The following is a 17,320-nucleotide window of genomic DNA, read 5'->3' on the forward strand; positions in this document are numbered from 1 at the left end:
TCCAGAACTAAAATTCAGTATTTCTATGCATACTACGCTTTCTACAACTGTCAAGAAACCAAATATTAGGTAGAAAGTCTTACCCTGGATTTGGGATGGTTTCCAACTCATCCCTATCGACAATCCACTTCGGCAGATTTGCAGAGAACTTTCCCAGGAGCGCCGTGGTGGCTTCAGATCGTCGAATCGGCAGAAATCTGGCCCGAGATCGTAGAGAGAAGGTAGGATGGGCGTAGAGGAGAGAAAGAGAGTGTGTGAGAATTTATGAGTTTTGTGCGTTTAGATGAAGTTTTAGGCTATTTATACTAAGGGATTCGTCGACGAGCCACGTCACCTCGTCGATGAGTCCTTAAGAAAGTTTGTCAATGAACCTGAACCCTCATCGATGAATTTCAGACTTCTAAAAATCCTCTCTCAGTATCTTCTTGTCGATGAGATGGAACTTCATCAACGAGATCCTAAAGAACCCTTATCGATAAAACCCTTGTGTTCGTCGACGAGGCTTGAAAAATTTCTTGGGATTATCACATCCAAAATGCAATGTCGTTGACTACCTCCTTCTGTTCCTATTTCCATTTCCCTTTCTTTTATTATTTAAATTCCTTTATTCTTCGAGTCATTACATGCTCGCCCTGATACCCACGATTCCCCATCACTTGCCTCCGACCTTTGCCGCACTAATCCCCCCTCCATGGGCTCCGATTGGAACCTGCCTGAAATCTAGGAAGCGTGGGCCTATTTCTCTGGCTCTGTGTCCCAGTACCCCTCTGTCTGCTCTCCTCTGCTACAATGGCCCTGTCCATCGTATCTGAAAAATCCCGCACTTTTAAAATGGCCATTAGTTCATAGATTTCTTGCCTTAAGCCCCTCTTGAACTTCCTTGCCTTCTTAGCCTTGTCTAGGACAATATATGGGGCTAAATGTGACAGCTCAACAAATTTCGTCGCATACTGCTGAACTGTAAGATGCCCCTGGGTCAAATTCAGGAACTCTTCCACCTTGGCTTCTCTGATGGTGGTAGGAAAGTAGCATTCAAACAAAATTTATTTAAATTGGTCCAATGACATTACTACTGACATTGGCCTCTGCTCCTCTAGTAATTTCACAGTTGTCCACCACCTCTCAGTCTCTCCTGTCAACCTATACATGGCATATAAGACCCTCTATTCATCGGTGCAGTGCAGAACAGTCAGTATTTTCTCAATTTCATGTATCTAGTTTTTCGAAACTACAAGGTTGGCTCCCCCTGAGAATGCCAGAGGATGCATGCCCGTGAACTGCTAGATTGTGCATCCCTGTTTCCCTGACGGGCATCCCTGCTCCCTAGAAGTTCATGCTATCTCAGCCATAACCTACTGAGCTACACTGTGCAAGACTGCATCTGAATCATTGCCGCCCATACTAGAGGGTCCTGCACCATCATCATCACTGGCATGAGCACTACTATTCTGAGGGTCCATCTTGAAAAGAGAATAAACATAATTTGAGGACCCTATCTTCATAACATAACTAATATATTTATCTAAATAAAATCTTATATCATCAATTAACCTAATGTCCTTATTCTCAATTTAAGATTCAATCCTGCAATTTAGAAACAAACCCAAAGATAGTTTACCATGGTTTTCCTGAAATCGTCTTTCCAGGAAAATCACAGAAACCACCATGAAGTTTCTACCTCCAGACTGCAAAACCAAAACCCTAAATTCTCATCTTAATTCCTAACATAGAGTCACTAAAATCTTGATCTTCTCATTTCCTATCATCTTCAAGATCTATTCCTATACTCTGGTATTGTTTTACGTTGTGTTCTAAAGTCTACAGAACCTAACAACCTAGACTCTGATACCAAACTTGTGACGACCACCAAGTTTCTACCATTTTTTTTCATTTATATATTCCTTTTGCAATAACATTTATTACTCTAATACCCATAACGATTATAACGTCTTGGCCAAAGTGATACCGAGGATACTTGTTCATAAATCATACCATCTATGCAACGGAAAACATAAAATACTTAAACCTTATATACAATACCAGAGTTTTAGTATTTCCCAAAATATACATGTACATCTCCTAAAAATCCACAAAACTCCTAGGGACTACTCAAAATACATCTCCCAATAAAACACTTACCCTGCAGTTAGGGCAGTACAAAAGTCCCATCTATCTTGGAGCTTGCTCCGCACGTTGATCTTGATTTCCTGAAATGTTTGAATTTCTAGGGTGAGACACCTCTTAGTAAGACAAAATATGTTATTACTAGTGTGTGGAAAATAAGTTTACATACATAATACTTTTACTAATCATTCTATAACTAAGATAACATTTTAGGGTAAGACATATCATAACTCACACCTATGTTACTTAAAATACAAGTGTTTTTGAATTTTCTATTTAATCATACTTTTAGCTATAATATTTATAGTTTCCATTATCTATAAATCCACATACCTATATAACTGTAAAAATTTCCCTGGATGGATAACTATATATCATGAATTACCCCACAGGATTCAGGTTGTGCGGCACGTTGGCTAAACTTAACTCTGACTGGCCTACCAGGATAAGTCAAATTGTAAACCTCGGTAGTATGATTGGCCTGCTCAACCTGGTCCCGACTGCCAGGGAGCTCTTCGTCTCTCCTCTGAGTTACAATCGACAATCATTCCACACTCTATCTGAGATATCTGGTTGCACTATCTATACTGTATTATCTACGGTGTAACGACCTAAAGAATAATGGTATTTAAATAATAAAAAAGGGAACTAGAAACCAAAAATAGAAGGAGGCTGTTGACTTCGTTCGTCGACGACATTGCATTTTGGAAGGTATAATTTCGAGGAATTTTTCAGCTCCTCGTCAATGAATACAGGGGACTCGTCGACGAGGGTATAACAGGGGCTCATTGACGAGAACATGATTCGTCGATGAAAATATAATTGGGTTCGTCAACGAGATGACATGGCTCGTCGACAAGGAAATACCGAGGGGATGATTTTGGGTTTTCTGAATTTCGTCGACAAAGGGGAGAGTTCGTCGACGAATTTTGTACTGACTTCGTCGACGAGGTGACGTGGCTCATCAGCAAAGGCCACAGTTTAAATAGGCCTAAAGTTCATTTTTGGCCAAAATTTCCTGCACAGACTTTTTCTCTCTACTACCCGTTGGCCCCTCCTCCTTCTCTCTTCGATTTCGGGCCGGATTTTCGCCAGTTCGACAATCTAAAGCCACCACAACGCTCTTGGGAAAGTTCTCTGCAAGTCTGCCGGAGTGGATCGTCGGTGTGGCTGAGTTGGAAACCATCCCAAATCCAAGGTAAGGCTTTCTATTCAGTATTTGGATTTGTGACAGTTGTAGGAAGTGTTATTCGTGTAGAAATACTGAACTTTGGTTCTGGGGAATGCTATTTCCAGGGTGTTGAGTTGGGAACCCTGCTGGTGCGGGGCAGATTTTCTTAAGTGCTTTTTAGGAATCAGGTAAGGGGATAAATTAAGTTAGTTCTTTTTAAGGAAATGTATGTATATATAGCATTTGATTTCAGGAAAGTAAATATGTTTATATATATATGATTTATATTTGGGAAAATGCTATTGAAAGTGATGATATGTTAAATATACGAAAAACCTATTTAGTGTGGCATGAGTAGAAATTAATATAAAATAATGTTTCTGGGAATGTGTTTATGATATGGATTTTTATAATGGAAAATTGGCGTACGGGCCTTGATTTTTATATGTTTTGCCGGCGTACGGGCATGCTATGTGTATGATTTGCTGGCGTACGAGCTGAGCTATGTGTATGATTTGCCAACGTACGGGCTGCGTTATGAATATATTTTGTCGGCGTACGGGCCGTGCTATGGATGTGATTTGCCAGCGTACGGGCTGAGCTATGGATGTGATTTGCCAGCATACAGGCTGTGCTATGATTTGCCGACGTACGGGCTGAGCTATGATAAAATGTGTAATACTGACGTACGGGCCGATGATTTTCATGATATGCGTATATATGCAAAATGATATGATTGAATTGATAATTAATGATATGAAATATCCATGTATCACAGTTTTAGTATATGTTATATGATATCAGAACCCGGTTGGCTTGGTCTAGGCTAACACTTCCATGGTATCATTGCAATGTGTCCATGGTCTTTGTGATCATGATATTTATGTTAACGCCGCTGTACGGAGTGGTGTGAGATTGGATGGTCGATGTGGTTTTTAAGAAGTGTGTGAGTGCTCTTGGTGTACGGACCAGATCTGGTAGACCCATCAGACTTATAGACTGTACTTTTGACTTGGCAGTGGCTGGCCAACCATTGTCAGGTCCCGCCTTTGGGCCACACAACCTAGTTATGTGGGGGTAATACATGACAACAACCAACTAACCTACGAGGAATATTTTTTTGTTATTATTATTATATGAGATGAGATATGTTTATGAAAATGCAGTATGTTCTGCCATGTTTTGATGATATATATGTTTTCCTATATTTGAAAAAATAGTTAATGAATATATTATGTATGGTATATGTAGAACACGAAATACTCATGTTGCCACACACTGGTATTAGTTTATTTCCCTTACTGAGAGGTGTCCCCCAAAATTTTATAAAATTTTCAGGAGCCCCTGATAGAAGATTGGGTAAAGCCTTGCTAGTTTAGTACAGTAGAGCTGCCCTTCCAGAAGGGTAAGTATTTTGATAGGGTTGGATGTATTTTGTCGAAATGGCCCTAAGACATATTTTTATTTAGGTTGAGTGATGTATATTTATGTATACAGTGATTGTAGTAACTCTGGTATTGTGATATATTGTATAATGAGATGTATATGATTGTATGTTTCCTGTTGCCTAGGCTTCCGTTTTGTGTTCTGATATATCCTTGGTACCCACGGGTCTAGGTGGATTATGATTTGCTAAGCTGGAATTTGTGATATTGATTTTATTATTATATTTTAAGAAAGAAAAAAAAATGTGAAAATAAGCAGGTCGTCACATACGGTACTGTGCTCTGTAATCTGTTATGGTCCATAAGGGATTTGATACTATATAATACTATGTCTGTATATTACTGTTTTACCATGATCCTGTATAAATTGAAATAACCATGATTCTATATAAGTTGAAAAAGATTCTATAGTATTTGTAATACCATGATTTTGTAATATCTGTATTTCATTGGTTTTGTAATATATGAATAATCATGGTTCTGTAAAATTGCATAATCATGGTTGTATAAAAGTCATGTAAAACTCTATACTAAACTGATATTTCTCATGCCATACAATTAAATAAAACTCATATACTATAATCTGTATTTTTCTGCTATATAAGATATATATATATACATATATATATATATATATATATATATAATTTCATACTCACAATGTCATACTTCTAAATTATCCAAAAATCATATTCTGAAAGCACATAATTATATATATATATATATATATATATATATATATAATATTTTACTGGTAAAAATTTATAAAACAACTCACATAACATATTTTCCTTACCTGATTCTTGAAAAAAACCCCGCAGGGATCCTAATCTGCGCCTACGACGTACGCACAAAAACCCCTGTCTTTATAAACCCTAATTCAATCACATTAACCCCAAAAACATTCTTTATTTAACATTCCTTAACTCATATTCCTTAAATAATTAGAAAAACTCAAAAAATAGCTTCCTTACCTTGATTTTAGAGTGATGACCAAGTACCTCAAATCAACAATCTGTTCTGATTAACTTGTAGAGAACCATCCCTAGATCCTTGTGGTGGTTTCTGATCGTCGAATCGAGTTAGCGGAGCCGAAATCAAAAGGAGAATGGGTGAGGAGCGGAACCTAGAGAGAGAAAGTGAGGGAGAGTGATTTCCTGCGCTGAAAATGTGATTTTAGCCTATATATGGGCTGCTGGCCACGTGTACTTGTCGACGAGACACACGTACTTGTCGACGAATCAAAAAAGGGTGTTTGTCGATAAAGACAATGGGTTCGTCAGCGAACCCAAACATAAGGTAAAGTTTTGTGATTTTCAAGTATTCCAAAACAGTGACTTGGGTCAACTTGATCACTTGAATACCAAATAAAATTTAAAGTTGTGTGTATTTTTAAGGAGTGTCAATTCATGATGAGAGTGTCAAATCCTTTCCCAATTCATATTCAATCAAAAGTTTATTTTCTATTTTTTTATATTGCATTTGAAAGTATGGATTTTGAACTTTAGATTTGAATAAATTCTAATATAATTTTATATTACATTTTATTCAAATTCAATACAAATTCAAATTCAAGTCCATCCAATATTTCATATTCTTAAAGATAGCTATTTTGCAAATCAAATCAAACCTAAAACATGAAAACTTGAAGTTGATACTCAGGTTAATCAATATTTTAAAATAAAAACTCTGTTAGCAAAAACCACTTTCTATCTCCTTATGTTTGTCAAAAATATAAGGACGTCTTTGAAATTAAAAATCCTACAAACCTCTCGTCAAATTTCAAAAATTTCAAGAAGGTTTATGTTTTAATAAAATCTTTAAAATTTCAAGACAGGTTAAAAGTTCTGCAGTCTTGTCTTTTTCTCATACCTGAACAAAAGCTCATTTCTTTTACCCAAACTTATTTTTTTTTTGTGAAACTGACGTTAGATACGTGCTCATCTGTGGTGTCCTGTGTCGCTGCACATGCATTAACAACAGCTAGCCTCCACACCATGCACAAATATCACACAACTGAGCATTCGAACAGAAAAGACAAGTGGGCAAAAGGCTGCTTTAATTGACAAGTAGGGAAGCACAGGATAAGCTTATCCCGCCAAAGACAATGTAATAATAATAACAATAAATGAAGTAATGAACATCCATTTCCAGTGCTGATAACTCTATCCCTCATCAAACCTGGACCAATTTCATTGACCGCTGCAAACGGATGTGTAAGGGATGATAATAATTTTATTCAATGAGAAAATGTTGTTAGTACAGATCCTTCTTTCTTGATGGAGCAGAGAAGATAAAAAAAAAAAGGATTATACTTCCCTTTCTCTCTGGAGTTTAAATTGTCACAGTTTGATTGATATTCAGGGTAGTTCAAGTCCTGTTGGGGGTTTCATAAAACTAAAATGTAAAACTACTTGAGAAAGTGAACTGTGATTCTGTGAAATTTCAGGACTTGAAATCTGTAATGTATCCTATGAAAAATTCACCATATAATTGAGGTCAGCAAATGGCCAGTGGTTAGACTCCCACCAACATGAGCTTAAAATTGTTATGAGCACTACTCCCGGCCTTATCTGATGATTCCAAGCATGGGAAGAGCTGGATGACCTGCATGCTGTCATAACTGGCAATTCCAAGCACAGGAAGAGCTGGCAGACTATTGCTGCTTTCGTCTCTCGACAAGCAATATATCTTTCCAAGCTTCGTAAAACATCCAGGTGATGCCCGAGGATGGCATGACTTTTAAGCAGCTTGCACCCCACCCTCTGTAGAGCCCCAACAAACCCTCCTCCCGAATAACTTCTGAAAGTGCCGCTGCCATGTGTGGAGGACACTTGCCTTGTAGAGCTCCAACCATCAACCGTTTCCTGGCAACCTCCAAGGGAAAGCTGATTGTGCTGGCTGTAAAACCTGGCCACACAAAGGGAAGTCCATCGAGTCAAACTAGATGATATATCACTAGTCAGTTGATCAAATTTTGTGATCATCTGATCATCAAGGCGCCATTTGCAAGAGGGAAACTAGAAGTTCTGTGTTTCCACGAAAGTCACCCGTTTGCATGTTATTAAGTGCTGATTAGGAAAACCCCAACCTGTCTCACGCTCACCATGGGAAAGCTGACCTAAGACCTCCCCACTGATAGACAAGCACAATTACTACATTTTGCACTCTCTAGTGTCAAATCTTAGGCACCCTCACAATATTCAAGTGGAACCGTCACTCATTTGTATTTGAAATAGATGAAGATTGAAGAGTAAGGAACAAAGACAAAACTAACCTGGCAGTAGTACTCTACGCCATATCCAAAAAGAATTTGATACGTGTAGAATAAACCAATTTTCTTAAAATTCTTAACAAAAACCCATCATATGAAGCTCCTAGGAAAAAATGCTTCAATGTGCTCTGATTGTCCCAATCCACCCAGCTAAAGAGTTTTTGACAGATATACTAATTTCATTTACAAGAAACCATTTCAATTTTTTTTTTTTTTAAAAGGCGACTTTAAGCTCCATGAGTAAGTTTTTTAAGAAGCGGTTATGAGGACTCATTTTGATCCAGCATGGTTTAGGTCAAGTTTCATACCTGCCAGAGCTCCAACCAGGAGCATCTCTGCTCGGTTTAAGGATTCTTTTTTCTTTGCAAGACAGTAAGATTTCTTCATTGTCTCATACATAAAATAGAAGCATGTGCTGTACGGAAGCATGCCAATAAGTGTTGGCGAAATACCAGCATAAAGGGCACGGACCCCACCATCCTTGTAAATCTTTCTAAGTGAAATGCCTATGCTGGGGTAAGCCTCAGGATTTACAGTTAGCCGATCCTATGAGAAAGTAGGAATAAAGTTTTCAGTGCAAAAATAACATACAACACAATTTAAAATTTTTTCTTCTCTATGTTTTCAGAACTATCATTTCATATGATCACACAAAAGCAACAAGTGAGGTGATGTTGCAGACAATGAGTAAAAATTTCATCAGAAGTGAGGAAAAATAAGAGCAAAAACTCTCAGCACTATAGCTGAAGTAGTTGATCATGCAATGTAACAATATTAACTGGGAAAAAAAAGAAAATAAATAAAAACTCTGGATTCCACAGTAGAGAAGTATTTTCAACATGATTCCAATGGGCTTATGATGCACATACCTTTAATACTTCTAGAGGATGGCATGCGAGTGTGCTAACAACTCCAGCAGCAGCACCGGCCACAGCAACCGGAGAGATCCATGAGAGAGAGAAGTTAAAGCAGATAGGACCTATTTGCACCTTAGGGCACTCAGCCTTGCTCCATTTCTCTTGCGCTGATGTCATTGTTCTCTTGACACACTCAAAAGTTCCAAGTTCAATTGCCTGCGTAGGGATTATACGAAGCACGTTGACTGTGTTGCCAGCCCACAGCCCTTGCCATCCTTGCTGCTCAATGACTTCCAAAAAGCTACCAGTAATGTTTTTGGACCCAACACCCACAACCATTCGTGTCCTGCATATCTTACACTTTTTAAAACAGGCATTATATATCAATACATTATGCTTTAGCAGTCACGTACAGAATAATGTCTAAAGATTTCAAAAAGTCTACGTGCTTTTGTTTAGATTGCAACAGTCACAGACTCACATAGTGGATAAAGTTTATTTAAACGTTCCAAAAATGTCTAAGTGCTTCTACTTAGATCAATAGAAACACAACTCAATGAAAACTTAGAACAACCTTCAATTCCCTTGCTTGACTTGACTGTGACACACAGAGTGTATATCTGGAAAATTGGTTTGTTTACTTCATGATTTTTGTAAAAAGAGAATTTTAAAAGAAAGGAAAAAAAAAAAAAGAGAATATAGCTAGCCAAAATGCCATCAACTTTGCTACTTGGCACTGTCTTAAGATACTTTTTAACTAGCAACAAAATATTCCATAGTAACTTAAGTTCAACTTCAGTAGGAGTTTGACACTGCCAGCAGCCATTATTTAGATTCACTGACAGAGTCTAATTCTACTTTCATAGGTGAACAAACCTTAATTCATAGTCAAGAATTGAACTTCAACTCCAATTGAACAATAGTTCTCTAAGCATGGAATACACCTCCAAAAGAAATAAATAATTAATGAACAATCAGAACATGAGCAAACACGCTAGAAGAAAGTGCCCAACTGACATATGAAATGGATCTTGTTCTAAAGAAGTGAGTAAGGTACTTGGAAAATTCGTTTAAGTCTGAGTCCCTGATTCTCCATTCCTTCTATACAAGGTCATATTTTCTGTCCAATAAGCTGGAATCAGGATTTATTTCAATACCTTAGTTCCATGCCCTGGTTGGACTATCCCTCATCTTAGCAACATCGTTTTCTATGGGCATCCAACACCAACATCATCTCTATTAATCAACTTAATTACCTGTCTACGACTCCACAGTAACCAATTTGTGAAGGCATTGAACTTGTTTGCCAAGACTGCTGACAAAAGCATGCATTCAAATAAAAGAAACAAATTACTTTTGGAGACTTTTCTATATTCCCCAAATAACAAAAAATAACCAATCCAATTATTGTGTTATTGCACATATACCTGCACAAAAACAAATCATAACATGTACCCTAATTATTAAATAAAAGCTCAAACTCAATCTCAGTATTTGGCATTTAATCAAGAACAAGTGTGATGTTATCTACAAGATTTTGCGAATTAACACAATTCTTTTCACAAGCAGCTAAAAGAAAATTTTCCTCTTTTTCTCTGCAGCAAAAACTAAATAAGATAAGTATGGCCAACCTGATGGTCTCTAGAGGAGCAAGTACAGCTTTGGTCATCGCCCCTGCCAAAGCTCCACTAACGAACTCCCCCACCTCTCTAGTTCTGAAGAAACCCTAGTGAAATTAAACAAAAAATTATGGCCAACCTTGAGAACAATATTCTGATTTAGTTTTTCTGCAAGTAAAAAATCATAATCCAGTAAAAGAAAGGCCATTAAAATAACAATTAACATATAATCATGTTATAGGAAAATAATTTGTACCCAAACTCACGCAACGCAAGAATAATTGCTAGACGATGAAATATTAAATAAAGAACAAGGCTCAAACATTAATTTTGCTGGAGAAAATGGTTCATTTCATGATATAAAGAAAATAAAAATTTCTCAATTTCAGAGTTTCCAACCTCTGCGCCATTTTGATCAAAATAAACAACATCCTCAACCCAACTGTGCGTATAGACGAACTCTTTCGCACGGTATAAGAAAGATTTTATTTTATTTTAGATATATTCATTCCCACAATTTTCTCGGCAACCAAACTGAAGTTAAAGCAAAATCAAAGTAAAGCAACTCACTTTGATGGACTGTGTAAAGTCAGGAACATGGAATCGGAGATCAAAAGTGTTATTCACTCTATTGATTTCAACCTCCTTGGGCAGCATGATCACCCCATACACGTCTCCCATTACGCAGTAACTCTTCTTCTGTGATTCCGATTCCCATGCCATTACACACAGAAAGAGAAATTTCAGAGGGAAAAAAGAAACCAACTTGAAAGGAGAAGGGAATGTGAAGATTCTGGCATGAGCACTAGATCACATATACATACAAAAATGTTCCATATACAAAATATATAAACATATATATATATATATATAGAGAGAGAGAGAGAGAGAGAGAGAGAGAGAGAGAGAGAGAGAGAGATGCCTGGGGAGGAGTTTTTTGGACCATTCTAAGGGGCTGCGGAGGGATATTCCCAGGTAGTGGAGAGAATTGGGATGCTTTTGATTTTAGGGTTTTTGGGGTGCCTGTGAGCGACCAATTGCACTGCCTTGAGAGAGCAAGAAGAAGATGAAGCAGATATATCCTCGTGATAAAGCAAAGATGATCCAGAAATGGCAAATTTTGAATGTGAGAAAATCTATGTTTTATGCCCTGCAGATTGTAAAAATATAATTAAAGAAAATCTTTAACACCATTAATGCTATGTTATGGTGTCTTGAATTAATATAGGCTATCATAGCCTATAGCACCTATCACTATTGAAGCCATGCTCCCAAAAAACATATTTGGAAGGTCAATAAATTTGTTTATAGGAACCAAGACAAAGAAAGAAAGATAAACAAAAAAAAAAAAAAAAAGAGTATCATTGCTAAAGCATTGATTAAGAGTAATTATAACTTGTTTGGTATGATAAATGAAATGGATTGTGGCCATAATGGAAACAATTTATTATGGCAAGTGTTTAAAAATATAAAGATTTTCCATTCCATTTTAGTTTCTTTTTTTTTTTGGTATAAAAAATGGTGTTAATATAACATAACTTACTTTATTATTATTGTTATGAAGTGAAATATATAAGTCTTTCTTATGAATCCAGCAATTATCACTAATTTATAAGAATAGAGGAATAATCATAAATGGAGACTTATATTATGACGTTTGTTTGTAATATTTTTTTTTTCTAACTATTAGTAATACAAAACTTCCTATAAAAAAAAAAATACTTATTCGCAAGAACGTGAATCGTCACTCTAAAGAAAATTCATTATGAATAGGAATAAACAAAAATAATAATTTAGGGTTGAAAATTTTTTTATTAGTTATGACATAGGATTTGTATTAACTAATTTATACAATATATGAAAATTTCATTTTAAATATGAATTTGTAAAATAATAAAAATTTTAAAAGAATATTATCAGTAAAAAAAAATCCAATCTTTTGTTGGTACAAAAATTAGTTTTGGGCACACTAATGGCCAATATGTAAGGTTGTATCCTCCCAGGATTGATTATGATGCCCTTTTGGTCACCAAACACTTGCACAAGGTAATGTAAGGGTCACTGGGGTGAGATTTTACAAAAACGTTTCTATTGATGAGAACAACAATTGATAAGAATAACAGAGTCACTCCAAAGACATACTCAAGCAATGGCCAATGGTCTTTGTGGTTACTTTCATCTTGCATTTGGGAGCATAGATTTGAAGCCTTGAATTTGGATTTGTGTGGATGTAGATAAAAGACAGTATATAATTGTATTGAGTTTCATCTAAATTTACATTAATTCAAATCTAAACCCCAAAATTCACACTCCCAAATGCTACTTAAATACCTACAAAATAATAGTGGACCTTTTGAAGGTCCAAGTAGTGTTCAGGGGATCTCTCAATGCCTAAGTTAGAGGATGGTTGTGAGAGGTAAAATTGTCAAGAGAGAAAGAAGGTTTCTGCATTAGGTTGGATTATGAATACTTACCTTACTAAAGAGCATTCACTTTGTTTTTATAGTTAGAGGTTACCACATGGCTAGCTCTCACTGATTGGATGCAATTTCTTTTCCTATATAACTCTCTCACGTCCTACATAGGTGGTTATAATATGCCAAGCAATAAGTACCTTCTTTTGATCATTCTATACGTGTAGGTTTGCCTATATGTTGAACTGCCCTAATTATGATTTGTGAGTGGTTTATCTGTAGAGACTCGGAAAATTAAATTAATGAAAGTAATAAAAGAAGAGAAATGAAAGAGAAGGGAAAAGGGGGATCAACAAGGATTCGTCGACGAACCCAGAGTCTTCGTTGACGAATGTCCCTATAGGTCTTGTTGATGAAGTACACATGTCTCGTTGATGAAAAGATACCGAGAGTCAAGAAAATTAAGAAAATTTTGGGTTCATCGACGTACCAGCCTCTTCGTCGACGAAGTGGCTTCATGGGCTCGTCGATGAATTACTTGAACTCGTCGACAAATGCCGACCTATAAATAGTCAAACCCTCATTTTTCAGCGAAAATTTCTCTCTCCTCTCTCTCTCTCTCTCTCTCTCTCTTCGATTTCGACTTCGTTATAACCCAAATTAACAATCGGGAAGCGCCATGAGGTTTGTGGGGAAATTCTCTACAACTTAGCCAGAGTAGATTGTTGATTGGATTTCCTTGGGCACCACTCCAAAATCAGGGTAAGTAGGCTATTTTAGGATTTAAGTATTTATTTGGAGTATACAGGGCCTTGGAAGTGTTAAATGAGAATTCTTCTGAGAGTTGAGTTGACTAATTTAGGGAAATATGAATTTCAGTTTTTTGAGTTGCGAACGTCAGGGGGTGTAGGATTTGGGTTTTTAACAGACCTCTCAGTAAGTCAAGTAAGGGGAATATATTATAATAGTTATTTTGAAAATTTCTGGTTGAATTAATACGTAAAAATGGGAATATGATATTTTGCTTGAAATTATTATGATATGAATATTAGATAAAATTGTGTGGCATATGAGTAATACTGAAATGTGAAATATGAATATAGAAATTTTTTCTATGATAAATGGGGGAAATTTGAGAATATGATATGTTTTATTGAGAAATGTGGAAATTCGCAAAATGAGATATGTACTATTATGAGAATGAAATGTGTATTGAAAAGATGGGTGTTGACCTTATTGGTCACACCCGGTTTTGATTATGACAAATACTCATTGTATCTAATGAGTGGTTGAGTTTTTGTGCAGGAATCAAGAATGATAAGATCAAATTGTGCACAAAGCAAGAAAAGCTTGAAGACAATTTCATACTCTTAATTGTAATATTTTTCAGTGAAGTTGTCTGTAATTGTAATTAGGTTTTTTAGTTTGTAATAAGTTCACACACATCACATGCATGATTTAATCTGTAAGCTTAAACCGAACCATAGAAAGACCTCAGGGTGAACCCTCGGTCACACCCGGTTTTGACCTTAGGGTGAACCCTCGGTCGACCGACACCGGACTTTTTCGGTGTTTCCAAATTGGACCCCAAGTGGCCTTAGGACACACACATATGCACATATGTTTATTAGGCACTTGAAATTGACTTATTTGGGTCAATTCGGGACCGAAATGCACACTTGGTGCACTTTCGGTCGACCAGCACTCTCAGTTCAATTTGGCCTGGTCGACCGAAACCGGTCCAAGTCAACAGTTTGACCCAGGCCTGGTCGACCGACCCCTTACAGGTCATTTGACCTCGGTCGACCGAACCCCCTGGGAGTCAATATTTTGACCCCTCGGTCGACCGACCAAAATTGTACTGCAACTACCTGGTCGACCGAAGGGTTTTGGGAGGACTCCCACCTGTCTGGTCGATCGAGCCAAATAGTTCAAAAAGGCCTCGGTCGACCGAACCTCGGAGCTTTGAAAAATCGCCTTTGCCCGGTCGATCGACCACTCAGTTCAAAATGCTCCCGGTCGACCGAGCTACTTGAGTCCTGGTCGACCGAACCACTTGAGTTCTGGAGGGGAGCTATATGTATGGGCATGTAATCTCCCCTATCCTCGAGAACTTTCGCTGTTAAATATGGGTTGCATGTGAATGAGTTGAAAAATGGAATTAAAGCTTATAAAAGCTTGTGTTTTATATTTATATGATTATGAGTATAATTGGTATATTTTTCTCAGATGGTATTTTCATTGAAATGAGAATATTATGTTATAACGAAACTTTTATTGTCACACACCATAAATAATTTATTCCGTCTTACTAAGATGTGTCTCACCCAAATATCTAAATATTTCAAGGAACTATGAAAGACCAAGAGTTAGAGCTCTGAGATAGAGGGGAGCTGGTACCCTGATAGACAAAGTGAGTGTTTTGACTTAGGGATGTACGTTTCCCCTAGAGTTTTGGTTGATTTTTGGGGATGTGTTAGATATGTATGTATATATGAATATGGATGTTTAATACTCTGGGCATTTGTATTCTAGATGATTTGTAATTATTGATTTCTGCTGTTAGGGTTGTTTATATAACTTTAACTGATTACCCGGTACCCGATTCGGGTTGGGTTATGCTAATATGGTATTAGAGATTCTGATGTGGCCGATGTTTGATTATTATTTATTATTCATAGGAGGAAAAAAATGGTATGAAAATTGGGGCGTCACAGTTTGGTATCAGAGCCTAGGTTGTTAGGTTCTACAGACTTTAGTAAACAGCGGAATACAATACCAGAGCATATGAATGGATTGTGAAGAGAATAGGAGATGGGCAAATTGAGATATGAGTCAGTTGTTGTTAGAGGATAAGATTGGGAATTGAGGGTTCTATCTTGTGACCTGGAGGCATGAGTTCTGTGGTTGTTTTAGTGATTTTCCTGGGGTGACGATTTCAGGAAAATCATGGATACTATCGCTGGTTCTTGTTTCTGAGTGGTAGGACTAAATCTTAAATTGGCAAAAATATGAGGATATTGGAGATGGATGATTGTAGAGGAATATTTTATGAGTTTAGTTTGTTGAGTATATTAGTGATGTTGAGATGGTAGAGTTCTAAGACTATTATATATTATTTACAAGATGGATCTAGGGAGTAGTAGTGCACATGCTGGAGGTGATGATGTAGGGCCTTCCAGTATGGGTGGTAGAGACCTTGATGTAGTGCTACATAGCATCACCCATCAAGTGATGGCAGAGATGGCTAGAGGTTCAGGGGAGCAAAGTTGCACAATTGAGCAGTTCACGAGTATGAGACCCCCGTCGTTCTCCGGAGGAGCTGACCCACTCGTGCCTGAGAATTGGGTCCAGGATATAGAGGACATGTTGGCAGTTCTCCCGTGTACAGATGAGCAAAAGGTATGTTTGCGACATTTAAATTGATTGAGGAAGCTAAACGCTAGTGGAAATCAACGAGACTGTTAGAGGAGTAGAGACTTGAGCTTGTAATGGTGACCTGGAGCCACTTTAGAGAGATCTTATTCGAGCAATACTTTGATTTTCCTTATACTTGGTGCCTAATGAAGGAAAGAAGGCAAGGAATTCGAGGAGGGCCTGAGTCAGAGTTGGTTCGAGCAGGTTGTAGGCTTTCGGGATTTGACTTTTTCAAAGATAGTGGATAGAGTTGCGGTGATTGAGAGTGGCTTACAGAGAGGCGCTACGACACAAATTCAGAGAAAGAGGCCCACGCCTCCAAATTTTCAGGCAGGGTCTAGCCGATGGCCTTGGAGGAGGCAGGATAATAGAGGAGGACGGAGATAGGGAGTGGGAGATTGGGTAGTACAGGGCATACAAATGCCCCCTCTTTGTCCTATATGCTGCAGGAGACACCCGGAAGAGTGTCAGGTCAGGGAGATTATTTGTTATCAATGCCATCAGCCTGAGCATATGGAGAGAGACCGCAAAGCACCGCCAGCTGTTGCATTTGTTCCTAGACCATACAGAGTAGGTCACTAGGTACCTTAGGGCAGATGATAGAGGAATACCGCTCTGACATGAGTTTATGCGCTAACACCAGGAGATGCCGAGGCGGCAGGAGATGTAGTGACAGGTATTTTTTTAATACTGTTATATAAAGCTACTGCCTTGTTTGATTCAGGAGTGACTCATTCGTTTATCGCTCGAGAATTTATTAAGTTGTGTGGGTTAGAAACTCAGTAGTTGGTTGTTAGTTTGTCAGTGGCTACGCCGACTGGGCTGTAGGGATATGTAAGAAGGTACTTAGGAACTATCCAGTTTGTATTCAGGGGAGGTCTTTATCAGCTAACCTAGTGGTTTTGGATTTGCATGGTTTCAAGGTCATTCTAGGGATGGACTGGCTAGCTGCCCACTATGCCAGTATTGACTGCCATAAGAGAAAGGTAGTGTTCAGAG

At 37.6% G+C, this 17,320-nt stretch overlaps 2 protein-coding genes across 2 annotated transcripts in view; one reads left to right on the forward strand and one right to left on the reverse strand.

The window, feature by feature from the left end:
• The window catches only part of LOC131158067 (reticulon-like protein B23), a 78,532-nt gene extending 73,820 nt beyond the window's left edge, over positions 1-4,712 (forward strand). The window contains exon 6 of the transcript XR_009137398.1: positions 4,634-4,712. The gene's annotated coding sequence lies outside the window, so the exon portion shown is untranslated. The remainder of the gene's footprint in view (positions 1-4,633) is intronic.
• Positions 4,713-6,955: 2,243 nt separating this feature from the next.
• LOC131158066 (probable mitochondrial adenine nucleotide transporter BTL1) lies at positions 6,956-11,843 on the reverse strand. The gene is made up of 6 exons (XM_058112627.1): positions 11,413-11,843; positions 11,061-11,189; positions 10,503-10,597; positions 8,884-9,217; positions 8,323-8,560; positions 6,956-7,650 (listed from the first exon to the last, which is right to left on the reverse strand). Exons 1-6 carry the CDS (start codon positions 11,434-11,436, stop codon positions 7,397-7,399), a joined length of 1,074 nt encoding a protein of 357 aa, XP_057968610.1. The 5' UTR covers positions 11,437-11,843; the 3' UTR covers positions 6,956-7,396.
• Positions 11,844-17,320: the final 5,477 nt, after the last annotated feature.

Source organism: Malania oleifera, chromosome 6, assembly GCF_029873635.1.
Source record: "Malania oleifera isolate guangnan ecotype guangnan chromosome 6, ASM2987363v1, whole genome shotgun sequence".
NCBI classification, from domain to species: Eukaryota; Viridiplantae; Streptophyta; class Magnoliopsida; order Santalales; family Ximeniaceae; genus Malania; species Malania oleifera.

Coding starts and splice junctions, on each gene's coding strand:
- LOC131158066 (XM_058112627.1), bottom strand. CDS start 11,436: ATGGTCCAAAAAACTCCTCCCCAG. Junction 8,561..8,883: donor ATCCTCTAGAAGTATTAAAG/GTATGTGCATCA, acceptor ACTTTCTCATAG/GATCGGCTAACTGTAAATCC. Junction 7,651..8,322: donor CCTGGTTGGAGCTCTGGCAG/GTATGAAACTTG, acceptor TTGTGTGGCCAG/GTTTTACAGCCAGCACAATC.